This window comes from Aspergillus versicolor (assembly GCF_001890125.1).
Source record: "Aspergillus versicolor CBS 583.65 unplaced genomic scaffold ASPVEscaffold_7, whole genome shotgun sequence".
Classification (NCBI taxonomy): domain Eukaryota; kingdom Fungi; phylum Ascomycota; class Eurotiomycetes; order Eurotiales; family Aspergillaceae; genus Aspergillus; species Aspergillus versicolor.
Genome location: NW_024467530.1, coordinates 1,232,694 through 1,258,191, shown reverse-complemented (window position 1 = coordinate 1,258,191; position 25,498 = coordinate 1,232,694). Strand labels below are relative to the sequence as shown.

Genomic DNA, 25,498 nt, shown 5'->3' with positions numbered 1-25,498 from the left:
AGGAGCGGCGAGCTGTGGTCCGGTATTAAGTAAGGGATTGTTTCATGGGGGGGTTGTGATTGTTAATTGTTTGTCCGGAGGAGGAGCTCATGACGGCCAGAGCAAATAAGAATTACCAGCGATTGATATCACCGACTTTTTTGCCTCGACGTCACTCCGGAGAGCCCAATTAGGAAATCAGCATAGCTGGATAAGGGCTAGGGTCAAGCATTACACGTGGGTGCTGGGTGGGGCGACAGGGCCTGGATGCCTGACTTGCAAGTCACGGGAACCAGCTTCCGCCGGTTTGGTGATGGTTGGGCGATTAGCGTCAGCCCAGCTGTTCCTGTTTCGATGCCGATTTGATTGGGATCTCCAAATCGATGGTCGGGTGACCGACACACTTTGACCACGGACGGAATATCCTTTTCGGTCTTTTCCGCTGATCTGACTGGAGCGTGGCTGCAGAAAAGGTGCCTAATTAGCGATGTTTACTGACGAGGCTGCATAGAAATCTGCCATAATTAGCAACACTCAACAACTCGCGCCCAAGTGGCACCGTGGCATCATATTGAGCCCAAGCAAAAAGGTTGCCTGTTGACCACCGTCCGGCAGTGGCTGCAAGTTCCATTGTCGCGAGACTCGCCCTCTGACAGCAAACAGGAGCAGAAATGGATGGTTTCTAAAGATAGCCTGCCCGGCGCTTGCAGTTCGTCCATCACGCCAATCAGCGATGTCTATTTTAAGTGACTGGGGAAACAATTTGGGTCAGCGGTTCGTTGCAGTCACAGTCAGGGTTTGCTCATTATGATTGGTGTGACGACCTTTTTAGGTGCTTCTTTGGCTCTCAACGCCTGCCTGTCAGCGCCCAGCGAGGCCCTCCTGTTCGAAGCGCCTCCCTGGAGACAGCCAATAATTGTTGCCCTAAGACTTTTGAACCTGGATTCTTGGGCCAAGTGTGCGCAGTGTTGCATTAGGTTCTGCACTGAGGATGGCGGGTGCAAAAGCGCCTTCTTGAGATCTCCACTCCTCCCCGCGCTGGAGATCTATTTATCATAAGCCCTGCGCTACTTCTGGCGGCAAGTCTTTTTGTTTCTTCTGTTGTGGAGTTGTCCTTTGTTTTGCGTGCCTTTCTCGGTTTGTTCGATCGTGCCTTCAGCTCTGGTAGCGAGGCCATCTTTCTCTATATTCCTTTTCTTAACATTTTCCGTGAAGTCCCGTTGATCGGGTCGAACGCATTGAGATACCCCTAGAAGTACCGTTTGCTGAGTTGACCCGGTTCGCCGATCACGTACTATAATTTATCTAGCATACTACGAGGCACGACATGGCTGCGCCGAATCGTCCTACAGCTAGATGCCCTCCCTCCCGGCAGGTCCGAGGAACGAGGCTTAATACAATAATCGAGGATTCACGCGAGACGCAATTTTCAGACAAGCCTGGGCATAGTCCAACCGATAATGGTCAAAGGAGTCCGGCGCCGCAATTGAAACTTAGGACCACTGGTCTGTCGTCACAGGCGGCCCCGCGGCAAAGGTTCCTGTCGCCGCTCTCTGGGAGCTCGGTCTCATGTTGTTCGGATGAAGATTGGCAAGAGCAGATGAACAAATTTGATGATCTCTATGATGCCACGGACGATGACTCGGATTTCAGTGACGAGTGTGGGTCGTATTCTAGCACTCGGCCCACGAGCATGGCAACGCCCACAACAGCGAGGGATTCGGTGGGATCTCAAGGCTCCCGAAGACGGTACCCATCTATTGATATTCCCTCGTCGAACTTATGGCCATCACTCAACGGTGCTCCGAAGAGCTCACCAGTTCCACCGACTCCGCCGCAAAAGATTCCTGTTTCGCCAGCCGCTCTCTCGCTGCTTTCACGCTCAGTGCCGGCAATGCACGCGACGCCGTCGTTAGATGGTAGTGTGTCGTCAGACCAAGTGTCCAACCTTAGCACTCCATCCACACCGTCCTTACAGTCTCTCCCAGACACCGACTGGAACTCGCGTGGGATTCACGTTCTTCCAGATCTCGAGGCAGATGTGCATCACTCGGATCTCGACAACTCAGAGGCTGCCGAGGAGGTACCGCGTATTGAGGTACCAATCGAAAGTGCTGACGACGATTGGCGGCGGTTTATTGGAGATTTCCCACAGATAACCGGTCAAACCACGCCGACTGCCGGTTACTTTGCAGAAGCTGAGCCTCCACGGGGGGATACACCTTCCGATCAAGGGGTTGCTCTCCCCGAGGGCGCTCTCGCGACACTGCAGTTCATTCCTCTGGAGGGAACGCCAGAACCCTGGTCCGAGACTTCTGATAACGAGGAGATGTCAGAGATCCCACGAGCCACTCGGAGACGCTCACTTGATGATGAGACTCCAGTCTCACAGCTGTCAGAGTACAGCTTCACCGGTCTTGACATTCCATCACCGGGGGGCTTCTTTGACTCGCTGGGTCCTCGAGCTCGTCACACCTGGTCTCTACCAAATTTCAGCCAAGCACCCACGTCGGCCACAGCCGAGACGTTCTACAATATTCCATTTTCGCGAGGCGAAGGAGAGATCGTGGAACAAGTTATCAATCTTCCGGATAGGTCGAACGACGAGCAATTGACTGCTGTATACGCGCCGCCGACTGCAGTCAGAATCCCAGAGAGCCCTGCGCATCCGCCAACGGAAGGCTCAATAAGCCCAGTCTCCGAAGGCGTCCATGAGCTCTCGAGACCCGCTACCACGTATGATCCAGATGAACAGGATGAGACTTATGCCGCGGAACTGCAAAAGAAAGCAATGTCAAGCTTGGATAGGACCAGCGTTTGGCTGGCAGCCCAGGCCTCGTATCTTGCAGCACTCAGCGAAACGAACCCAGTGAATAGCATTGCGGAAGAAGACGACCAGATTTCCGATGTGGATGAGCAGAGTAGTCAAAAGGCCTCTTCGCCCCAACTTAGGCGGAAGAGTTCTGTGCATTTGAACTCCGAGCCGTTACCGGAACCTCCCAGCTCTCTTCCTGCCATCCATGCGAGCAAAGATTCGATCTACTGGCGTGGTTTCAAGTTTTTGTTGGATCAGTCTCAACGTCGGGATACCTTCGTGCACCGCGCGACTCGGTTTGATGCCGTGCAATCTACCCGCCAGGGTCTGTCCGGTGTGCACAACAAGTGCCTTCGTGGAAGCTACGAACTGGTCCTTCCTGAGCGACCATCCTACAGCGGTCCGTTCTCGCAGTCTCCCCGCAAATCTGTCCTGGGTTCAGTCCTGCAAGAGAAAGCCCAGTTTTCCATGGTTGAGAAGGAACAATTGGTTCTTTCGCAATTAAGCCAACCGATGTGGGCCATGGAAGCCTTGAGGTTTTTGAATGCCGGCAGGCTTGTTGCGAGCCCTGCTCAAAAGCGTCTTTCGCGGAGTAATCCAGGCACAGCCGGACGAAAGAATCCCAAGCGCCGTCAGCTTAGGGTTCTCGATCTGGGTGGCCATGCTACGGCGGAGTGGGCTTGGCATCTCGCGCACGAGTATCCTAATGTCAAGATTTACACAGTCTACACTGAGTACCAGCAAGTCAACAAGGCCATCAAGGGTCCTGAAAACCATCGCCATATCCAAGTGTCCCAGCTATGGAAGCTTCCGTTCTCTGACAACAAGTTCGACATCATCTCGGCTCGCTCCCTCCCTGCTTTCCTTAAGACCGAACGCCCGGCGGGAGAAAGCATTGACGAGTACGATCTTTGTCTTAAGGAGTGCTATCGCTGCCTGAAGCCTGGAGGCTACTTGGAATACCTCGTCATGGACGCTGAGGTTTCCCGCGCGGGACCTTATGCCTCTGCCACATCCATCGAATTCGCCTTCAACCTCAAAATTCGAGGTTATGACCCGTTGCCCACAAAAAGCTTCACTGGTCGTCTACGGAAGCAAGACTTCGTAAACATCAAGCGAGGCTGGATGTACCTCCCCATGGGCACTGAACCGCAGAAGCCCCAGGCCCCGAGAGAGACTCCTGACCCCAGGGTCAAGAGCCTTATCGAGGACACTGAAGCCGTTCAAGGACCATTGGGGAGTACAGCGGACATCGCGCCAATCACTGGCTTACTCGGCGGATGGGTATGGGAGCAGTGGCTTCTGAAACTGCAAGTTGAGATGGGTCGCGGTGACACAAAGTTGCTCGAAGGTATTGGAAGTGTGTTTGATGAGGGTCGCAAGAATGGCTCCGGCTGGACATGCTTGTCCGGCTGGGCTATGAAGCCCTTGTCTAACCATAGGCTCTGAACCTGCTCTGGGTTGGTTGGAATCTGTTTTCCATATTTGCGCTTTTGCCATTCCTTAATTGTTTAATACTGCGCCCTGGTGGCACATTCTTTTCTGTCGATCGTCCTGGAGGCGATCAATCACTATCGTTAATCTGATCTAATAATGTGGATTTTGGGTGGGTTTTTGGTGTGCATGTTTTGATGAGTGAGGATTGGAGGGGACGATGATATGAAGTTTGATACCAATAACAAGTAGAAGAAACAATGAAACTTTACTATTCAAATCTGTTGACATATAAGCATTAACGAAGGATGGCTAATGGCTAATAATTAGTCAATCTATGCCGGGTAAGTGTAATGTTATATATATTCACTATCGATACTTTGCTCAAAACCCGAAACACTTAGCAACGAGACCTACACTAGCCATTTAGACCTAGGTTACAATAAATTATTAAAATATGAATATTTATGATTCTATGGCGTCCTGCAGCCCAACTGTTGCCGTGGGTATTCACTGTTGGGAGGTGAGATAGTCACGTGACCCGATTTTCTGAGGCCATCCAGAGCTTCCTCCGCCTTCCCATCCGCAATAGACTACCCCTCTATAGCCCTGCACAACCGGAATCATGCTCTTCTTCAGGTATGTAATATGTATATACCTTTAATTACGCCATGCATAGTACTTCCTCTAATTGATAACCCCGTCCAGCTTCTTCAAGACCCTCACGAACCAAGTCGTCACGATAGAGCTCAAGAATGACATCCGTATCCGGGGGACTTTGAAATCAGTCGACCAATACCTCAACATCAAGCTCGACGATATCGATGTTTTAGACCTGGACAAATACCCTCATCTATCGTCGGTCAAGAACATGTTCATTCGTGGTAGCGTGGTGCGGTATGTGATGCTGCCGCGGTCGGAGGTTGATGTTGGGCTTTTGGAGGATGCGACACGGAGAGGTACGGCTATAGCTCTTAGTCCCCTTACTTTTTAGGTTTCATTAAGCTAACGCTGATTGATTTTGCAGAGGCCGCGAACCAGGCGGGTAAAGCTCGGTGATTTGGGTTTGAGTCGACACATATTTATACGAAGACCTATCTACTTTAATGAATGCGCTTTTACGATGAGATGTGATATCGCTACTGTGTTGTCTGAGGCAAACACAATGAGGTCGAGAATTTAGACGGACTATGGTGGTGATACGGCCTGTGCTGAGGAAGGGCTTTCCGGTTGGAAACACCGAAGGATACTCGAGGAACAGTCACACTCTCTCGAGGTTATCTTCCTCGGGCTATAAGTGCCTTTGCATAATAACGAACCCTGGGCACATTACGCATATTTCTTGCGCTAAAATAGCGAATCCCACTACAGCTTTTCGCGAGCCTTTCTTGATATTTCCCAATTCGTAGGTCGAGACTGGCACGTGATTTCGTGTCGCGAAAATCGAGACCGCCGCGACCCCCAAGATAAGACACTTCCCTCCTAATAACCGCGCCATCGTCTCTCTTTTTTTTTTTGTATGCCTCGAAAAAAGATTTTTGCCATAGAACTCAGCATATTAGACGAGTAACAACTCTTCTACAATCCGATACAATGCAACTCGACTGAACCGGACCTGTCTCTTCTCTTGATCAACCAGCAATCCCCGCACCTTGACCGTAATCCCCTATTCCTTTACTCTCCTTCAGCCTAAGCCCTGCGCGAAGTTATGGCAGGATCATCCCGAAGGGTTTCAACGCCGTCAAAACCTGCAAAGTCCTCTGGCGGGAAGCCCCAGTCCGCGAAACGAAACAACACGCTCTTGAACTTCTTCCAGAAAGCGGACGGGCCGCCACAATCGACCTCGAGACAGGCCCGCATTACACAGTTTACTGCGCAGGGAGAAAGGCCGGGTAGCCGCGTTACGACTCCGCGGCCTCGATTGTTAAAGAGGGAAACTAGTTCGACAAATGGTGGTGGCGAGGAGGGATTGTTCTTGGGGGATAGCAAAAGAGCCAAGAACGCTGTGGATAATGGGAGTCCGAGAGGGAAGGAGAGGTCTCGCACACCGGATGATATTTGGGGAGAGGAGGATGTTGATAATGGGAAATCATTAGAGGACGAGGACAGATATAATGAAAATGGATCTGCCGTGAAACGACAGAAGATGGATTCAACCCAGACGGATTCTTCCTCGGCGGAGAAAACGGCAAAGAAGGCGCAGAAAGCCAGCGGCCCCTTTATTGATGAGTCGGACAGTGAGGATGAAGGACTGGAGGCATTTAGAGATCTAGGGGATGGAGACAACCAAGAGCAGATTTTGGAGAAGAAAGATGTGGAGGAATCAGCGACGCCCTCAGACGGAGATCAAACGGCAAGGAAACGGACTTTCGCCGCCGACGTACCACCGCTGGTAAGAGAAGCCACGAGCCATATGCAAGATGATGAATACCCGGATTTTGACGATATAGAAGGCGATGAAGTCGAAGGGGAAGAGCTTTGTTTAGGTGCTACAGATGGAGATGAAGTTAGAGAGTGCGAGGCCGCCTTTGATTTCGATGAAAATGATCTGTCCACGGATACTCCCAACATAGATGAAACGTCTACCTGTCCAGTATGCCAGGGAAGCTTAGAAGGCGTTGACGAAACAGTAAGTTGGGTCATCATGAATAGGGTGTTGAAGAAACTAAGGCAATATTCAATAGAACGCCATGGCGCATGTCAATGATTGTCTCGATGGCAAACCTAGCACGGTCCTGCCGAAGACACCAAGTACAGATGTTGGGCCGTCTGCGCAGAAAGTATCCTTAGCGGATCGTGCTGCCGTGGCCAGGCCAGCACAACGAGATCCTGTCCAGTCCAAGCCACCGAGAGCTTCTTCCGCATTCTCGAAAATAATGACGGCTAATGCTGAAGACACCGCATGGGCGGAGGCAGCAGCAAGCGATGTTGCATCACGAGGCAAACAAGCTTACCAAAGAACTTGCCCGTTCTATAAGATCATCACAGGATTCTCAATATCAGTGGACGCTTTTCGTTACGGCGCAGTGGAAGCATGTAACGCATACTTTCTAAGCCACTTCCACAGCGATCATTACATGGGTCTTTCGAAATCCTGGCGCCACGGGCCGATATATTGCAGCAGACCGACGGGTAATTTAGTCCGTCAGCAACTCAAGGTCGATCCAAAGTGGATAGTTGACCTTGAGTTTGAAAAGAAGACTGAAGTTCCCGGAACCGGGGGAGTGCAAGTAACTATGATTGAGGCCAACCATTGCCCTGGAAGCGCCATCTTTGTTTTTGAGAAGGCCGTGAGCTCTGGACCCTCCACAAGAATCCAAAGGGTTTTGCATTGTGGTGATTTCCGAGCATCTCCACAACAAGTGAACCATCCTCTTCTTCGTCCAGATGTTATTGACCCGAAGACGGGTAAGAGTTGGCAGCAGAGAATTGATGCTTGCTATCTTGACACAACCTATCTAAGCCCAAAGTACGCGTTTCCGAGGCAGTCAGATGTTGTGAGCGCATGTGCTGAGCTCTGTGAGCACATTGATCAGGGCCAATATGACAGCGTTGGCCACTTGCCGTTTCAGACTGGGAATAGTAAACCCATATCAAAAAATCCAATCAGCCAATTTCTCTCGTCCGCCGCTACTGTTGTCAAGGCTCCTTCCAAAACCGAATCAAAGCCTAAAGACCGAGTACTCGTCGTGATTGGCACCTACAGTATCGGCAAAGAGCGGATATGTCTCGCTATAGCACGCGCACTAAAGAGTAAAATCTACGCAACGCCCGCCAAACAGCGTGTATGCGCCTGTTTGGAGGATCCGGAGTTATCTTCGTTGCTTACAGATGATCCCCTCAAAGCTCAGGTACACATGCAAACTCTCTTCGAGATTCGGGCAGAGACGCTCTGCGACTATCTGGACTCAATGAAGCCGCATTTTACTCGGGTAGTCGGCTTTCGACCAACCGGATGGACATACCGACCGCCGGCCGGCAGGACGCTGGAGAACCCGCCCGTCTCAACCGTGCTCCACTCTGCACACTGGCAGACTCCGTTCTCGGTGCGTGATCTTACACCGCAACGGGGGAGCACACGAGAGAGTGCTTGTTTTGGTGTCCCTTATAGTGAGCATAGCTCGTTCCGGGAATTGACCATGTTCTGCTGTGCTTTGCGTATAGGCCGGATTATTCCAACAGTCAATGTCGGCAACCAGAAGAGCCGGGAGCGCATGAAAGCTTGGTTTGACAAGTGGGAAGCAGAGAAGCGCAAGAGTGGGCTGTTTCGAGTGAAGGGTGATGATTGGTAGCATTGTACATAGAGTGATACACCGGTGCATATAGCCGCATAGTATGATGAACAAATGTGTCTCGCTTCTGCCTGAGGCTGAAGTGCCGCCTGACCTCCAATCACGGGGCCGGCTAAGGCATCATAATGATGACGGGACCCAAAATGGCAAAAGAGAGCACGGACGGATGGACGGAGCGGTAGCAATTCAGCATCGCCAAACTTCATCATCTTCCTCTCCATAATTCCATCTCCGGGCGGGGTAGCCACAGCCGTCGAATTGCTTCATTGGCTCCAAGAGCGCCTCTCTTGGCTGGTTGGCTCAGTTTGCCTTCCCACAGAGTGCTTCCTGATGGTCCTCCAGTCACAGGCGAAGGATTACTGCAAGGAGGGGCCGTGAGGATCTCCAGCGCCAAATGGGGTCTAACGTCGTTGAAGAACAACCGACGAAAGTGGGCGGGGGAGCAGCGTCGGGGATGTGAGTCGGCTGGCACTCACTGTGAGCGAAACCCCAGACTCCCGACCACGACTTCCGTGCAGTTGCTTTGCCTCGGGGACCCCCTCGCCGATTGCCTTCCATAAATATCCCCATGGAGAATGCTATGTTGCTTGTCTTTGCTTGAGTTTTTGAGCATAATGGACTGAAGCGAAGTCGATTTCTTTGAATTACCTCTTTCCATCTTTTTTTCCCGGTCGATAAGAGCCTCCGTTGAAAAACGACGCGTTGCCTGCCGCGAGATTCTCCGCTCTCTTGTCTCAACTACCACCAACTGGGTTAGTGCCTTTGCTTTATTGTTCTGCGTTCTAACTGGGATCTTCATTCCACGTTTTTCTTAATCGTCCTGGTTTAGTCGGATGGTAACTGACCTACTTGCAGGTTCGCCCACCATGATTACTGATATTCTCAAACCAGACCTCATCTCTCCAGAGAACTTGGCCTATGCCCTCTTAGGCCTCCTGGCCACTTACTACGTCCTCCCATACCTTGCGACATGGAGATTGAGTGATATCCCAGCCCCAGGTCTGGCTGCGTGGACCAACTTTTGGTTGTTACTTCAGACTCGCAAGGGTCATCGGTTCCTCAGCGTCGATGCTGCCCACAAGAAGCATGGGAAGCTCGTTCGCATTGCCCCTCGTCACGTCTCAATCGCCGATGACGCAGCTATCCAGGCTGTCTATGGACACGGAAACGGGTTTTTGAAGGCTGATTTCTATGACGCTTTCGTTTCCATCCGCCGTGGTTTGTTCAACACCCGCGATCGTGCGGAACACACCCGGAAGCGCAAGACCGTCTCCCACACCTTCTCTGCGAAGTCGATCGGTCAGTTCGAGCAATACATTCACGGTAACATCGAGAACCTCGTCAAGCAGCTGAGCCGCACCTCCGAGCTACAGCGAAACCCTAAGAACGGCTATGCTACCGTTGATGCTCTGAACTGGTTCAACTTTGTGGCTTTCGATATCATTGGTGACCTTGCTTTCGGTGCCCCATTCGGCATGCTTGACAAGGGCCAGGATATTGCTGAGATGCGCAAGAACCCTGACGACCCTCCTTCTTACGTCCGCGCTGTTGAGGTTCTCAACCGCCGTGGTGAGGTCTCGGCAACCATTGGCTGCTACCCTGCTATCAAGCCGTTTGCGAAATACCTACCCGATCGCTTCTTCCGTGACGGTATTGAGGCCGTTGAGAACCTGGCTGGTATCGCTGTTGCCTGTGTCAATGAACGTCTCAAGCCCGAGGTCATGGCCAACAACACTCGTGTGGATCTTCTTGCTCGCTTGATGGAAGGCAAGGACGCCAACGGCAATAAGCTTGGCCGTGCTGAACTTACCGCCGAGGCCTTGACCCAATTGATCGCTGGCTCTGACACTACCTCAAACACCTCTTGCGCCATCCTTTACTGGTGTCTTCGCACTCCAGGTGTCATTGACAAGCTCCACAAGTGCTTGGATGAGACCATCCCTAAGGATATCGATGTTCCTACGCACGCAATGGTTAAGGACATTCCATAGTAAGTTAAATAGCACCTGTTTCAGTATTCAATAAGGCTAACCGCTTTGCCAGCCTGCAATGGGTCATCTGGGAAACCATGCGCATTCACAGTACCTCCGCTATGGGTCTCCCCCGTCAGATTCCCGAAGGAAATGCACCCGTCGAAATTAGTGGCCACGTCTTCAAGGGTGGCGATGTCCTCTCCGTCCCCAGTTATACAATCCACCATTCCAAGGAAATCTGGGGCCCCGATGCCGACGACTTTGTTCCCGAGCGCTGGGACCCCGCGCGCCTCACCCCCCGCCAGAAGGCTGCCTTCATTCCTTTCAGCACCGGTCCTCGCGCCTGTGTTGGCCGTAACGTCGCTGAGATGGAACTCCTTGTTATTTGCGCTACTGTATTCCGCATGTTTGACTGGCAGTTGCAGCAGGAAGGGCCCATGGAGACCAGTGAAGGTTTCCTACGGAAGCCTCTGGGCTTGAATGTTGGTGTTAAGAAGAGAGCAATTGTTTAAACGGAAATTATTTCTTTTTTACATTCGCTCTGAAATTCAGCGAAATTGGGTTTATGGAATATGTGAGAACCTTGGGGGAAATATACCTTGGACCAGTGCAGTGTATTGGACAATTTGCGATGGCCCGTGACGACTATTGTATGGAATCTTGATGAAACAATTTACTTGTATATATTTCAAATATTCATCTTTTTAACCATGAAATCGGAAACACCCAGCTGGAACTGTTTCGAGAACCAGGTAGATTTCATGCCTGAGATTATGCTGCTCGTCAAATCGTAGTATTTAGTTTCATTTCAGCAGAATAATGGAGTTTAGTTCTCTTCCATTTGTTAAGTCAAGGAAATAAATTCATTACAATTTGCATTCATTTAGTCATATATCCTCATTTCCACCGTAACACCTTACCCAACCAAGCTCCGATTGAATTGTATATAAACACAGCGTTTACCGCACAGTGTATCCACCGTCAATGACAATGTCCGCACCAGTTGTGTAAGTGCTGGCATCACTGACCAAGTAGACATAGGCACCCTTCAACTCCTTTGCATCGCCATTTCGGCCCATAGGGATCATGCTGAGCCAGAGGTCCTGAACCTTCTGGTCGACAAAGTCACTCAACCCGGTATCAATGTAACCAGGCGAGATGGAGTTGACACGCGCAAAGTCCCTCCACTCGTTCGCCAACGACCTCGCCATGTGGATACACCCAGCCTTCGCAACGTTATAGCTCGTCTGCTCCTGCGGGAAGTTCGCAATGTGGCCGCTCATACTCGCGGTGATAACCAGACTGCCCGACCCGCGCTGCTTAAAGTGCGGCCCCACAGCCTTCGCGCAGTGGAACGTTCCCGTCAAATCCGTCTGCAGCACCTCCTCCCAGTCCTTGACTGAGCCGTCCAGGATACCCGAGTTGGCGGTCCGTCCGGCATTCGCGATGAATGCGTCGATTTGTCCGAACTCGGCGATGACGTCCTTCACTAGCTTCTCCACGCTTGCGTAGTCGCCGATGTCGAGCTTGTAGGCCTTGGCCTTGACGCCGTAGTCGCGGGCTAGCTCTTGGGCGTTCTTCTCGCCACCTTCGGGGCGCGAGGAGTAGGTGATTGCGACGTTGGCGCCCATTTCGGCGCAGCCACGGGCGGCTTCGATGCCCATGCCGCGGGGGCCGGAGGCGCCGGTGATCACGACGACCTTGCCCTTTAGGCTGAAGAGGTCTTGGAGGTGAGAGGCCTTGGGGACTTGCTGAGGCATGGTGGGTGGTTGTATTTGCGTAGGGAGGTAAATATAAAGTAAGGTAAGGTAGGGTAGTAAAGTATTGACTGGTTACGGTAGGTTAGGCAAATGCTTAATGTAGGGAATTAAGCAGGTTTATATGAAAGAAAGAAGCTTGCGATGATGTCGATGTGATTTCACTCGAAAACAAGATAAATGGGGCTGCTATTTATGTGTTCATTTCTAGACTGCCAGTCGCCAGCGAGCTCGGTGGAGGGGTCTCAGGCTGTTTCTTGTTCTGCGCTTGGTGAGGGGCCTGGCTGGGTCTATGACGCCACGAAGAGGGGTGTGGGGACCTTGCCTGCCTTGTAACTGCACAGCTACCGTAGTAAACGAGCGAGGTCAGCATTAGAGAAAATATGCTAAGCAAGGGGCGAATCTTGAAGTGCAGGGTTTGATAGGGATGAACTGACTATTTGAGTTTCTCGGACCGCCCATGGCTGAGTTGGTCATGGATGATTGAAGCATCTGGTGAGGGGTTGGGAGAGCGGCGGCTGACGGAGAGGTGACTGATGATAACACATCACTCGCGTGTCCGACCTCAATCTTCACCGTTCGACGTGTCGATCTTTTTTTTTTGATCTACGAATTAATGCGAGCTGGGATATTACGTCAATTGCTCTAGTGTCATATCGCATTCAGTCATCTATAATTCTACCCTCGTATACATAATGCTGTCTAGCGCAGCAACCCCTCTCCCTCCTCGCCAGGCGCATGCTTTGCCATTGCCACGGCGTCTCGTCGGCCACGCTCTGCATTGACCATCCACACTAGTGGCATTGGCAGAACGATCAGTATTCCAATGAAAATGAAACCGGTCCGGACAGAGCCGGTTGCATCGACGAGGGCGCCGACGATCGCCGGTCCCACAAATGAACTTCCTTTGTCGGTGGCCGCATACAGTGCGTAAAACGCAGCCTCACTACCTGGTGGGATCAGCTCTCCAAACAAGGAACGACAGTAGGATGCGAGCCCCCCAGAGACGACCCCATGTACGACACCAAGAGGAAAGATTTCCCACGGCTGCTGGAGTCCAAACACACCCCAATTTTGGATGAAAGGTATGTAGGCCAGCATTCCGTACAGTGGAATAATCTCAAACAACGCTATGCATAGAAGAATGGTGTGGTTTGACGCTAGCCGGAACCGCCGGGCCACGACAGGCCACAGGAACGCTCCCGCCATTCCCGAAGTTGTGGCCGTGACTGACAAGCAACCAACAGCAACGGTACTGAGATGCAACTCCGTCCGCGCAAAAAGGATCGCCGTCCCAGAAACGGTTGCTATGGCGTCTGAGATCAAGAACCACGCGGCGAGGAATATTACAACCTCACGCAGACGCAGGGCAACCTTGATTGTCCTCCAGAGAGACTTCCATGCGAACCCCACGAGACGTAGCCAGGCGCGCCATTTCTGTCGGTAGCCTAAACCCGGAGTGATGTCGTCCAACGGTGGGCCAGGACGGTTACGTAACCACCGATTGCAGACGATAGTAAAAGAAGCCCACCATATTCCAACCAAGAGTAGAACAAGTCGCATTGGGAGCGTGGGAACTGATTTGGCCATGGACGTCTTGGACAATGTGAACAAGAGCAAGATGCTCAGGATTTGTACGAAGACCGCAGCACAATAGCCAAGCCCAACACCTCGGGAGGAGATACGCGTGGAGAGCTGAAGCTCAGGAGACGTGGAGCTAGAAGTCTTCCCGGATTCCACCCGGGGTTCCGCTGGGGAAGCACGGATGCCGCCATCCTCATCATCCGTCCATGACCGTAGAGAGAATTCATCCGGGTCCGTATGAAGGTCATGCAGCTCATCTCCATTCTTATCTGACGCATTCTGAATCGAGGGATCATTGGCAACGAGGATGGGCAGGAACGAATTCAAAACGACAAACGACGAGCCGAGGCAGGTGACACCGATAACCACGAGGAGGGCCCCGAGTACGAATACTGGCGGCGCAATGAGCATGAAGAGCATGGACGTTGCAGACCCAATAAATCCGAATGCCAGAAGAAGGGTCTTTCGGTTATTTTCTGCAACGAAATCAGCATAATGCATCTTGTAACGGGATATTTACTGCTGTCTTACCGTAGTCTGCCAGTGCGCTAAAGGATACAAGCGTCAAAGCTTGGACAAGGACCGCCAGCGAGAAGGTATACATAGCAAAACTCGCCGTGTTGACATTAAATCCCATTAATGGGACCACGCATACATCGTCCGTCGATGCGGTCCCGTTACCGGCCGCAGAAGGCGCGTTTGGACCGACACATGGGAGGTTACTGGAGCGGAAGTGGCCCTGTTCACGGGCTAATTGCTCCAAGGTAAGGGGGAGAAACGAGCCTGAAAACTTCAGCTTCGAATATCAAATAGCCCGGTCTTGAAGTGCATACCAACACCGCATACCGCGAATACCTCGGCAGCGATTCCGTAGGCGTACCACCCCCAAATCTCGCGGCGAGATGTGGGGGTGGTATCCTCGCCGGGATAGCGCGGAGATCGGTGTCGATCGGAGTCCGCGTCCGCTTCTTCGGGCGACGAGGCGAGCTGGGAGAAAAACGCCATGGGAGCTGGTGAGATGAGAACTCAGGAGAACAACATTGGACGGGCACGAAAGTTTGAAGAGAGCAGCATGGCTGGAGGAACCAGCACCCAGCAGTGCTGCGGTGGAGCCAGCAGCAGTGCTTCGTCTGGTCGTCCAACAATCTTGCGTTCTTGTGCTGATGACGAAGATCGGGACTGGCGGCAGCGGAAGGCTCGGATAGGCCTCACCGCCAGGGATATCCGGCAGTATTATGTTGATTTAAGCAGGCGGTGCGAGCTTTGTCTCCTACACTGTGATTGGTCGATAGATTGTATACTGCAGTGAACAGGACTGTTTTGGTTATAACTGCACCTGCTGTGCTGACCATTATTTTGCACACATGGGACTGTCAGTATTGCATAGATGGCCTCAGATTCCGGTATCTACGCAGTATGGAATTATTTTTTTTGTGCTCCCTCAAAATTATCCGGGCCTCCCTACACAAGCAACTGTCGCCGGTCCCGGCCCGATTGTGCTCTTGCTGCTTGGAGTCCGGTCACTTCTCTCCATTCTCCCTTCACCTCTTCTTTCGTGCATCTTTTCCTCTTCCTCCCCCCTGACTCCCTAGACAATCCATTCCTGTCTGACCATATCTTATAGTACGCCACCACGTCCCACTGTCGCTACCTCCATTCCTGTCCCTATGCACTAGTCTTGCCTCACCCTCGTTTCTGGCACCAAGCGCCGGTTGGCCCGCAGACTGCGCCACAAGAATCAATACTCGCTAAACTTACGGCTTTCACAATGTGGATTGTCTTTCATTGGCTTATTTTCGCTTTGAGCCGGTTGCTGTATCGCATCCGCGGCCACGACTCTCGACAGATTATCAAGCATCACGCGTTCAAAGATCAATCTGAGCCCAACATGATTCTAGAAGCTCCCGAGTGTGGCCACTCTGGATCACCGCTGCTCCCAGATCACACCTGTCTTGCTGAAGGTAGTGGTGGAAAAGTGCCAGAGTTGCATTGGAGGGCGCCCTCCGATCTCAACATCAAACAATACGTTCTGACTTGCGAAGACGTTGACGCGCCTATGCCTTTCTCTATTATTACTCACGGACTCTTTTTTGGTATTCCACCTACAACCACCAAGGCCTACCACGATGATATTGAGCAGGACATGAACTGTGCCGGGCGTTTCACCCTGGCGGGGTGGGGATTTGTCCCGACCATGAAAGGGACACCCTACATCGGGGCTGCTGCGCCCCTGGGCCACGGAGTCCATCGTTATATCTATACCATAATCGCACTAGATGAGCCTCTCCACTTTGATCGCCCCGATAAAGTGACTAAAAGTCAAGTCAAAAGGGCCCTGATTGGCAAAGTTCTCGGTTGGGGTCAATGGACGGGTTACTTCGAACGTCCCTGGCCCCGCTGACCCGATATTCTGCATTGGCTTGATGTCGACGAGTTTGATATTCGTCATATGGCGTTGGGTCTAGAGAGTGATCTTTGGAGGGAGTTCATGAATTTCAGACATGTGCAGCCTATTATTACTAATTTCCCATATCCTAAGGGTTCTAATCGTTGTGACCTACAACTTCGCTTGCTGTTATCCCAACCGGCTCGTTTCACGACTATCTATTATTTCGTCTCGCCACTGTCCACGCACTTAGCTCCCTAAAGTTTGGTCAGACCCTGCACTAAACAAATATCGGCACTGATCTGCTCACCTGAATCTCCTTCGATTTGCTCCATAAACAATACAAGACGACGGATCGCAGGCTCGACGGATGGCTCACATGCTCTTGATGTCCCAACACCAGCTCTGTGCAACTGACCAATATCCTTAGATAGTGACCGCAGCCCCTTCAGCAGCTCCAACAGCTTCATCGACCACTTGCCAAGCAACATGCGCACTAGAACTCCAGTCTCTTCGTCTTCCAGCTCCATCTGACCCAGTTGCGACTTGCTTGGTATGCATACCGGCAATGACGAGTCGAATAAAACGTCCTTTCGGGTGACGTTGTAGGTCAGACATGCTGCTTCAAAGAGAGCAAGAGACTGGTCGGTAAGGGCTGGAAGAGTCATGAGAGAGGGACCTGGGTTGGCTCTACAATCCCTACATCTTAGCATCGCTTGGCCTAGGCCATGTATACGATCGACTAAGCTTAGGATTGTTTCCAATTCCACCACTGCGTGCACGCCCTGAAGCTCGTTCATGATATGCAAAGCTCCAATCGAACATTGACATCCGGTATCAGATTCCATCGAGGCAAGAATAAGCTGATAAATTATGCGGTCGGATACTTCCTTTGACAAATAGGTATTGCCAGGCTTCGATGTGTTGGGACTGGGGTATGTCGGCATTGTTGAACTCTGATGTATTCACAAGTTCTACCCCCGAATGATTCACACCTAGTATACCGGTACTGGGTGGAACAGAAGAAGCTAATATAAATGGAAGTATCGAGGTTCAAAACCCAGTTCTTCACGTGCATATGATGCTCTGGTATTCACGGATGAGAGATACAACCTCGGGTTCGTGGGAAGCGTCATTTCATCAGCCTCACAGTACTCATCACACCAGTGCGAAAGTCTTGCTAGCCTGTCCCTTCATGTCGCCAAATCATCGTGGAACCACACACTCACTCCGACCCGTCGAGGGTCGCACAGTTATCTAGGGTAAACCATAACTAGGGTATGGTTACCGGAACCTTTAACCCAGTATGGGCCACATTGATCTTTGATGCTCTCCAGGTGCCCGAAATAGCTTTTAGTCTTCAGCGGCGATGGCGTTGGGAAGGAAGTAATTCCTAATACAGGCGATAGAGCTACGTTCACCCCCATGATACTTGAGTGCAACGCTGGCTTCTGACTATCAAATAAAGATGGTACGCTTGAATAATGATTTGAATCACGCATCTGAAAGAAATTATTACATCACGGCCTCGTTAACATATTCAGTTTCACCATAATCAACCGCAGCCTTTGATAGATTTCTTTCATCATCGTCACTTTACCTGCCGACGGTGCCAGATATTCCTGCGTGTAGACTTGGATTCGATGGACTGTCCGTTGCAAGCATGCCAAGCGACGATGCAAAATTCGCTTCACGAATGCAAACTTCTCCTCAGACGGCACACAGAAACCACCAATTATTAACGGGCACGCGTCGAGCTGCGCCCTAAGTGGCACACTACTCACGTTGAATCGTCGATTGTGGTTTGTGACCCCAGTGTCAGCTCTGTAGCCCTGAGATAGCGTCCCGAAGTACTCGGGAAACAGCCTTTCTACCACATCGTTCTCGGCTGACGTGATTGTGTCAAGGGCGACAAGCAGGTTATCAATACTGAACATTATCACCATGAGGAAGTTCATCCTTGTCTGAGAGCATCCTCGGCATTGAAGTATTGTTTCAGTCAACTGCTGCAGTACCTTTTGACATGTTAGGATTGAGTCGATAGCAATCGTAGGGCCCGTCTGCAAAGCGCAGGCGTTTACTCTGATCAGGTCCCGAACGGTATGATCATGGCTTTGACACGGGCAGATGCTCGAAATGCTGCTGGCATTTGTCACTAATCCTTCATCGGAGAAACTGTAGTCATGTGCTCGTTTCGAAGGGTTGACCTGAGGAAAGAAACTTGATGGCTCCGGCCCACTTAGAGAGGGAAGTTGCTGTGACCAAAGAGAAGTCTCGTGCTTAGGATTTTCAGGGTAAACAGAGTTGCCTTGAGGACAGCTCTGAGAAGCATTAGCCACGGACTCGCTGTGAGTTAAGCAGCCATTGAAAGCGGGGTGGTAGCTTGAAGGTGAGGCTAAATCGAGTGCGTCTGGTGTTGAGTCTGAAAGCCGTTCCGATTGAACTGGCAGGCTATCCTGATCCGTCGATGTTCTCGTTGTCGTGTCGTCAATGCCAATATTGTTCTCGAACGGATCGACAAACGAGCAACCTTGAGTAGGGTCGGTGAACGGATTCGACATGAACTCGTGCAGCCAACTATCGGAGGCCATATCGATATCGCTGGACACTATATGACGCTCACAAGTCAGTCTAACCGTTAGTATGAAACTATTTTGAGTGGACGAACTTGAAAAGGGTGCGGCCGTGACGATGTCCATGAAAGTTGGGGTGCGCAAGCTGGCATCTCCATTCGATACGTCGTCAATGTGTCCATGGTCGAAAGTAAGGCTGTCGAATAGAGGTTTGCTCTCACCATCGACAGACTGTTCGCTAGTATCGAAGTCTGCAAGGGGTTCTTCTTTAGCCTTCTTCTTTTTCTGGCCGCGTAACCTTTTATTCGATGGCCCATCACTCCCTGCCTGACCCATAGAGGGATCAAGATTCGGGTCTCTCTTTTTAGCCGGCCTCCCCAAACGCCTCGATATGCTGTAAACACAGTCTATGTTATGTTTCTGACATCGTTTACAGGAAGGTCTTTCATGGCTGCAACGGATCTTTGCTTGTTGACACGCATTGCACGTTGAGCGAACCTTGACGCTCTTGGGCAGCTTATCAGGAGATAATTCGCTTTCCATGGATGAATTTTGAAAAGTGTCTTTTGTCGCTGGTTTATGGCACTAGCGCGAGCTTCAAACACCAACATTCACCATTTCGGCGTGGTATATATGGAAACACGCGGTCTACCGCATGGCGTATCCTTCCGTCTCAACCCCACAAGCATTCAACGCTTCTCCTAATAAGATTGCAACAAGTGCAGGTGGAGTCTGGGTAGCAATGACACTGCATTCCTTTTCCGGCTGTCCTCTCATGTTACACGAACCACGTACCACATGGTGTGCCAACAAGCCCTTAGACGTCTTTGGTGTTCGACCTGTTGCTGTTGGGAAACATGCAAGGTTTGTGCCATATTAGGTAAGGAGGCAAATGCTTATCACGGGAATTGTATCACCATTAGTGGTGCATTCTGGTGAGGTTCCTGCAGGTTCATCACCACTAGTTAGACTCAGTCTTGTACCCCATCTAGGGAGAGCAGAAGTGATCGAGGAATCAGCGCACCTGCTTCTCTACCAATCCAATACCTAAGTTAACGGCTTTGAACCATGTGGGTTACACCATGCATTGGAGTTAAATAACCCCCGGAACAACGGGACCAACGCCGTCCACCAAACTGCCAGCGGATACTAACCCCGCCTGTGCTCGCATGCACCTGTCCTACATGACAGTCTGCCGACCTCGCAGCCATCTCACATGCTGCTTCTGAGCTCCTGAAAGAGTTGTAGCCGTTGAAATTACCGGCTGAGTACAGGGCGCCGATCTCACCCACGTTGTTGTTGGGCTCGGGGTGGACACAGTGCTTGTAAACGTCCCCGTTACAGCGTCGTCATTTTCGACAAAGAAGTAATTCCCAGCCACCGGGTGTTTGAGGCCAGTAACCTTTACAAATTGCCGGAGATCGAATCCAGCCCTTGCTTCCATAGTTTTTGGGAGAATGTGCCTGAAACACCGGGGGAATATGTATTCTTCATGCTGCTCAAACATGAGATAGACATATCGATGATGCGAGCCCTGTGGAGGTTGAGGGGAAATATACTTCGCTATGTGCTCCTCGTGCTGACCCTTCCCAGGCCCACTGGGTTCTAGCCAGGGATCATCAGGATGGTGCATTCTCATGCCGGGCTGGTACCAATGGAGAATAACGGTCAGGTATTCACCATACAGAACGTCTAGATCAACAAAGACAAGCAGATAAGTTGAATTTGCTTGGAGTCCCCAACTGCTGATACGCGGCAGAGGATGCGTAGCTGGTTAAGGCTGAGTGCTGTACCCATCAATGAAGGTGGAAGCGATCCATACCTGACATTAAAATGGTATCTCCCGGGGATATCCATGGCCCATGGGGATATCGAAGTTCAAGGATTGGTAGACTGGGTGGGAGGGGGTTCAGCAGCGCGGCGAAGGCAGAACCCAGTAACAGGGACGTAAGATATATGACTTTCTGCGGGTACATGTTTACAGCTATCTTTTAAATTATGATGCTATTTGGGCCCTTCCTTGAGAGAGAAACCCATCTATATCCTGAAAAGGCGCTTGCTTTATAGGAATAGCCTATCTGCACAGTCTTTATGTGTAACTTGTGGCCTTTTTCTGTCTATCTCGGTGATTATTGGGATCTCGGCGAGTTAGGAGAGCCGATCATCCCAATCGGCAAACAAAACTAGTAACTTTAATAGAGGCCTATTTCATCTTGGTTCTGAGATTATGGTTCCTCTACAAGACCTCCATTTGACAGCGTTACTATAGACGATGCCTAGAATCGGGCAGCAAATACCTCCAATTATACCCGAAACAAAAGCATAAGTTTTGCCATTGTTGAATCTCTCAATCATTGGAGCCACCAACGCTGTACTCGCCGCGCCTAAAAAGCACCGAACGAAGTTGTTTGCTGCCATAACCGTCGCGGGCGTGCTGTAGTACAGGTCCACAAGCAACACATTCATGACATTGTATGAGGCCGTTACCGAGAATGATATTAGAATTATTAAGATGAGGGAGACGAACAATGGTGGATGAAGGTCTAGCGTAAAGCCGTAGGCTAGAATGGCAAGAGAGCAGAGGAACTGTTACTCCTGTTAGCGATTTCCATCAGAAGGATGTATATATAACACGCAATGATTAAGGGAGGAAGATAATACTGTCATTGGGGCCCCAATCTGCAACCTCGCCCGCTCAGTGGGAAATTCTTGCCTATTTGTATCTGTATCCGAGTTGTCGCTCATATTCGTAACCCGTTGGAGAAACTGATTCGCTTTCCGTCTATAATTCCAATCAACAACCACCCCGTTAAAGACGGCAGATAGCAACGACCCCAGTCCCGCCGGTAGAAAGACAAGCCCAATCCCCATATCTGAAAGACCGTAGATTCGCTTGGACTGTGTAGGAATGCCTGCTGTCACGGCATAGTAGCTCGCAAAGACGAGTCCATTTGAAAGGAGAATCAACCCCGTGGGGAGGTGGAATAGCATCCGTAGGGAGTTGAAAGGGTTGGGGAAGGCGAGGATGTGTCGCCATTTCTTTCCTCCTGCTCCTCCTTCCTGTTCTTCTTCTGCTATTGCTTCTGCACGTTGTCTCGTTGCATCCGCCTTCGTCTCAGGAAACCAACCCACCAGCCCCAGAAGGACCACACCCCCGCTCAACGCCAAAAACCAGAAGATCCCCCTCCATCCAAATCGACTTTCGCTTAAAGCCCCACCAAGAATGGGCCCAAGAGACGGCGCAAGAATATTCCCTAGCGAGGTAAATCCCATATACTTGCCCCTCTCGTCGGGCGTGATGATATCAGCCGCGACGGCAGCCGAGAGCGCAACGGTACCGCTTATTCCAGTGCTTTGCAGGGCGCGGAGAGCCAGCAGGGATGGATAAGTTTTGCAAAATGCAAGTGAGATGTTGGAGACAATGTAGAGCGTGAAGCAAAGGATGTAGGCGGGGCGGCGGCCGGAGGTGTCGGAGAGGGTGGCGGTTAGGGTTGGGGATAGGGATTGGCAGATCTTTAGGAGATTTGGTGTTTCAAGTCAGCCATATTTTGTTGGTTGGATTGGGCTGGGTGGGGCAGACCATGTAAGTCGTAATAGTGAGGTTGATTTGGGAGGGCGTGACGTTGAGATCGGAGGCCAGGCTATTCAGAGCTGGATAGTAGATGTTTGAGGAGAGAGGAGAGAAGGCTGACGCTAGGGAGGCGGCTAGGATGATGAGGCGTTTTTGGGAGGGTGTGAATGTTAGGTTGGATTTTGAAGGGGGAGATGGACGTTGTAACAAGGCTGCTGTTTCTGTCGGATGATCATCCATGGCGTCTTTGGTGGCTGGCACGAATGACGGTAATGATATTAGAGGGTGGTAGGTGTTGGTGTGTACGAGACTGGGAATATACGGGACACATTGGAGACGAGAGACTTCTATTGAATCGAACCAGTACTATGTAGCCATATGTCCGATCTATCCAATGCTTCAAACAACTAACAGTTGACCTCTGGTTTGTGACCAAGTACGTAGCCGGTCTCAGATTTTCGGGCGACTAGTGGCGTCCTCTCGCGCATCGCCCGTGTAGAGATGCGTTGGGCGAAACAATTTGCCGGATGTCACTAGTTGTCAAGCAACGAGCACATCAGAATCAACCGAGATAGCACCGTTGTATCGGGAGCGGGAACTGGGGCCGCTTGAACTCACGCATGTACTCGCGCCAGTGCGCCATGATACCAATGATTCGCTGCGCTATCATGGCTGCCGGGATCATCTCGAGCTCGATTCCACTAACGAGAAATACGGGAGTCAGTAACATGAGCCTATCTGTGTTTTGCAGACATGCAACTTGCGCAGGGAAGGGAGGGAGGGTTACCTACATGCCAGTGAAAACAAAGTTCCCATAGAAGTCCGCATTTGGGTATAGACCCCTGTTGCGGAAGTAGTCATCTGCGGATGCAGCCTGTTCAATTGCCTCGGCCAATTTGAGGAGACGTGTGGATGGTAGGTCTTGCAAAATTGATCGGATTGGGCGAACTCGTGGATCAACACCCTTATAGCAGCGGTGACCGTAGCCGAATAATTTCTTTCGTCTGTGTTTGACTTGCTCTAGAAAGGCAGGAATCCTGTCCACCGTTCCAATCTCCGCCAGGGAACGCTGACTCGACTCGGTTGCGCCGAAGTGGAGTGGTCCCCAGGCTGATGTTACAGCTGTGATGAGGCATGAAATAGGGTCTGTTAGAGAGGACGCCGTTACGAGTGCAGAGAATACAGTCAGCGCCATTCCATGATCAGCATTGAGCATGGAAAACCGACGGAAGCATGACACCTTGACAGCATCAGGGACTCCCGTTGCAGGATCCACGAGACCGGCCATGGTAAACAGATTCTCACAGTACTTTTTTTCTAATGACGGCAGGGTAAATTCAGTCTTCCGTCGGTGACTGGCGACGATTCCAAACACGACCGCGTACCCGGCAACAGTACGTAGGACAGCATGGTCGACGTTGTCCCGGTTACCCTGATACAGGTGCGCGGATGTTGACGCGGGGATTGAACGTGGTAGACAGGCTAAATACGCAGAGAGGCCCGTCAACATGAGTGCCAGTGGAGGAGTAGTGCTTCTATAGACGAGTTAGTTAGGTGCCACGTGTAGCGGAAAAGCACGTACGACATAGATTGTATTGTCTTCCGAACGCTGTCGGGCACGGCTAGCATATATTTCGCTAACTGGAAACGAATATCCTCTCTTTGGGATGCTGTCGGATATGACCCCCATACTAGCAGATATAACATGTCCTCAAAGTCGCTGTTCCATAGCTCCTCCAAACTATATCCACGGAAGAGAAGGAGTCCTCGATCATGGTCTCTAGAGCACGTTAGTCCCATTAGATGCCATATTGGTGGGTTGTAGTCATACGAGAAGCTAACAGCAGATTCGATCACCGTAGTGTTCAGCAACCCTGGGTCATGCACCCTGAGTCCGCTTGAAGCCTGATCAGCTCGGTTCGTACCTACTGCAGGCGCCTTTATTTTCTTGAGTTCGGTGGCTGCAACAGCGTTCCGTCGTATTGGTATCTCATATTTTATGTCAGTTCGCGAGTCCCTGACATATAGGGTCCCCGAAGACATTGTTCTGTGATGGTCAGATCAGGGTTTCTGGTGGGAAGCTGGTTGAGCCGGGAGATGCTAATCTCTTGTATGTATACGCTGCCATCGAAAATAGTCTCGGTGAGTACGAATCGAGGCTGAGTCCGCAAAACTCTGTTTTACTCTAAGGAATGGAATCGTAAGCTTCCCTTACACAGATAAGGGGCTGAGCTCATAATATCGTGTTTGTATCTCTCCGACAGCAGGCGGTGGTTTTCGTCTTGTCTCACCGAACACCCATGTGCGAATATAGTTGCGAGAATCACTCCGCATCGTGTCATTGGAACCTTGGCGGGCGAAATAAGGTGCCTGGATAGATCTCCGGGAAGCGATGCGATGTCCGAGCCCCGATCTCAGTATGGAATATTCAGGTAACCACTCCATTATCGTATTTCATGGGGGATGTACATATCGAGGATAAGCGATCCACTCGATTCTGCTAGCAAAATGCGGGTGAACATTCGTAGAGTTTCCTCCTGCCCGAATTGCTCCTCACATGAGCACTTTCCTATTTCGTCCGGGAGCCCTTCGTGCCTTCCGCTGTCATCCATGATGCCTGTAGGTTCGCAAGGCAAGAGTAACCGACCTCAATGGCTCCTTCCTTCTCTAGTAGGCGATAGTCGCGCTTTCCCGCTGAGTAGGCGTTCGTTGTTGGAAAGAGCTATTGGAGTCGTGCCTTCCTATATCACCGTAGTCTACTATGGTAGGAGCGGCTAGCCTCAACGATGGCTCTTTCCTTCATGGAATCCATGGGGCCGAAATTTTCCAGATCGGGGGAGTCATTGGACCTTCCAATGTGTAGGTCGGGTATAATGTTCGTAGCCCGTTTGGGCCGTTTCTAAGCCAAGACTAATTCAAGAGACGGGTATTTTATGGATGTTGATAGGTGCCCTCAGTATTACAGGGAAATGGGAGGGATGAGAAATGGAAATCCAGGATCCATTGTACTTGCGGAGGCTTAGTTCCAGAGGACGAGGCCAGATGATAGGGTCAAGAAAGGGACCAAAGGAGTATCCATTCGTATTTTGCTATACTATCGTGTCAAATACTTTGCGTGTCGTTCCATTCATAAC

At 51.0% G+C, this 25,498-nt stretch overlaps 7 protein-coding genes across 7 annotated transcripts; 1 reads left to right on the top strand and 6 right to left on the bottom strand.

The window, feature by feature from the left end:
* Positions 1-1,306: 1,306 nt before the first annotated feature.
* Positions 1,307-11,005, top strand: ASPVEDRAFT_134896 (uncharacterized protein; the record flags this gene model as incomplete). The annotated part of the gene is made up of 8 exons (XM_040807179.1): positions 1,307-4,224; positions 4,783-4,867; positions 4,947-5,129; positions 6,045-6,857; positions 6,913-8,506; positions 8,875-8,976; positions 9,376-10,510; positions 10,564-11,005. The coding sequence occupies 8 exons, from the start codon at positions 1,307-1,309 to the stop codon at positions 11,003-11,005; spliced, it is 7,272 nt and encodes a 2,423-aa protein (XP_040670117.1).
* A 447-nt stretch (positions 11,006-11,452) lies between these two features.
* ASPVEDRAFT_135462 (SDR family oxidoreductase) lies at positions 11,453-12,253 on the bottom strand (the record flags this gene model as incomplete). The annotated part of the gene is made up of 1 exon (XM_040807217.1): positions 11,453-12,253. One exon carries the CDS (start codon positions 12,251-12,253, stop codon positions 11,453-11,455), a length of 801 nt encoding a protein of 266 aa, XP_040670116.1.
* Positions 12,254-12,952: 699 nt separating this feature from the next.
* ASPVEDRAFT_135383 (MFS transporter) lies at positions 12,953-14,839 on the bottom strand (the record flags this gene model as incomplete). The annotated part of the gene is made up of 3 exons (XM_040807209.1): positions 12,953-14,310; positions 14,366-14,617; positions 14,668-14,839. 3 exons carry the CDS (start codon positions 14,837-14,839, stop codon positions 12,953-12,955), a joined length of 1,782 nt encoding a protein of 593 aa, XP_040670115.1.
* A 919-nt stretch (positions 14,840-15,758) lies between these two features.
* ASPVEDRAFT_54535 (Zn(II)2Cys6 transcription factor domain-containing protein) lies at positions 15,759-19,336 on the bottom strand (the record flags this gene model as incomplete). Its single annotated transcript, XM_040814943.1, has 6 exons — positions 15,759-16,056; positions 16,108-16,244; positions 16,466-16,473; positions 16,531-17,176; positions 17,771-18,828; positions 18,889-19,336. 6 exons carry the CDS (start codon positions 19,334-19,336, stop codon positions 15,759-15,761), a joined length of 2,595 nt encoding a protein of 864 aa, XP_040670114.1.
* Positions 19,337-19,973: 637 nt separating this feature from the next.
* On the bottom strand, positions 19,974-20,769 carry ASPVEDRAFT_30811 (YbhB/YbcL family Raf kinase inhibitor-like protein; the record flags this gene model as incomplete). The annotated part of the gene is made up of 2 exons (XM_040810392.1): positions 19,974-20,563; positions 20,616-20,769. 2 exons carry the CDS (start codon positions 20,767-20,769, stop codon positions 19,974-19,976), a joined length of 744 nt encoding a protein of 247 aa, XP_040670113.1.
* Positions 20,770-20,821: 52 nt separating this feature from the next.
* ASPVEDRAFT_196671 (putative MFS efflux transporter) lies at positions 20,822-22,604 on the bottom strand (the record flags this gene model as incomplete). Its single annotated transcript, XM_040809216.1, has 3 exons — positions 20,822-21,379; positions 21,455-22,306; positions 22,374-22,604. 3 exons carry the CDS (start codon positions 22,602-22,604, stop codon positions 21,002-21,004), a joined length of 1,461 nt encoding a protein of 486 aa, XP_040670112.1. The 3' UTR covers positions 20,822-21,001.
* A 322-nt stretch (positions 22,605-22,926) lies between these two features.
* Positions 22,927-24,407, bottom strand: ASPVEDRAFT_85751 (putative citrate synthase; the record flags this gene model as incomplete). Its single annotated transcript, XM_040817737.1, has 4 exons — positions 22,927-23,065; positions 23,156-23,899; positions 23,947-24,144; positions 24,196-24,407. The coding sequence occupies 4 exons, from the start codon at positions 24,405-24,407 to the stop codon at positions 22,927-22,929; spliced, it is 1,293 nt and encodes a 430-aa protein (XP_040670111.1).
* Between the last annotated feature and the right edge of the window lie 1,091 nt (positions 24,408-25,498).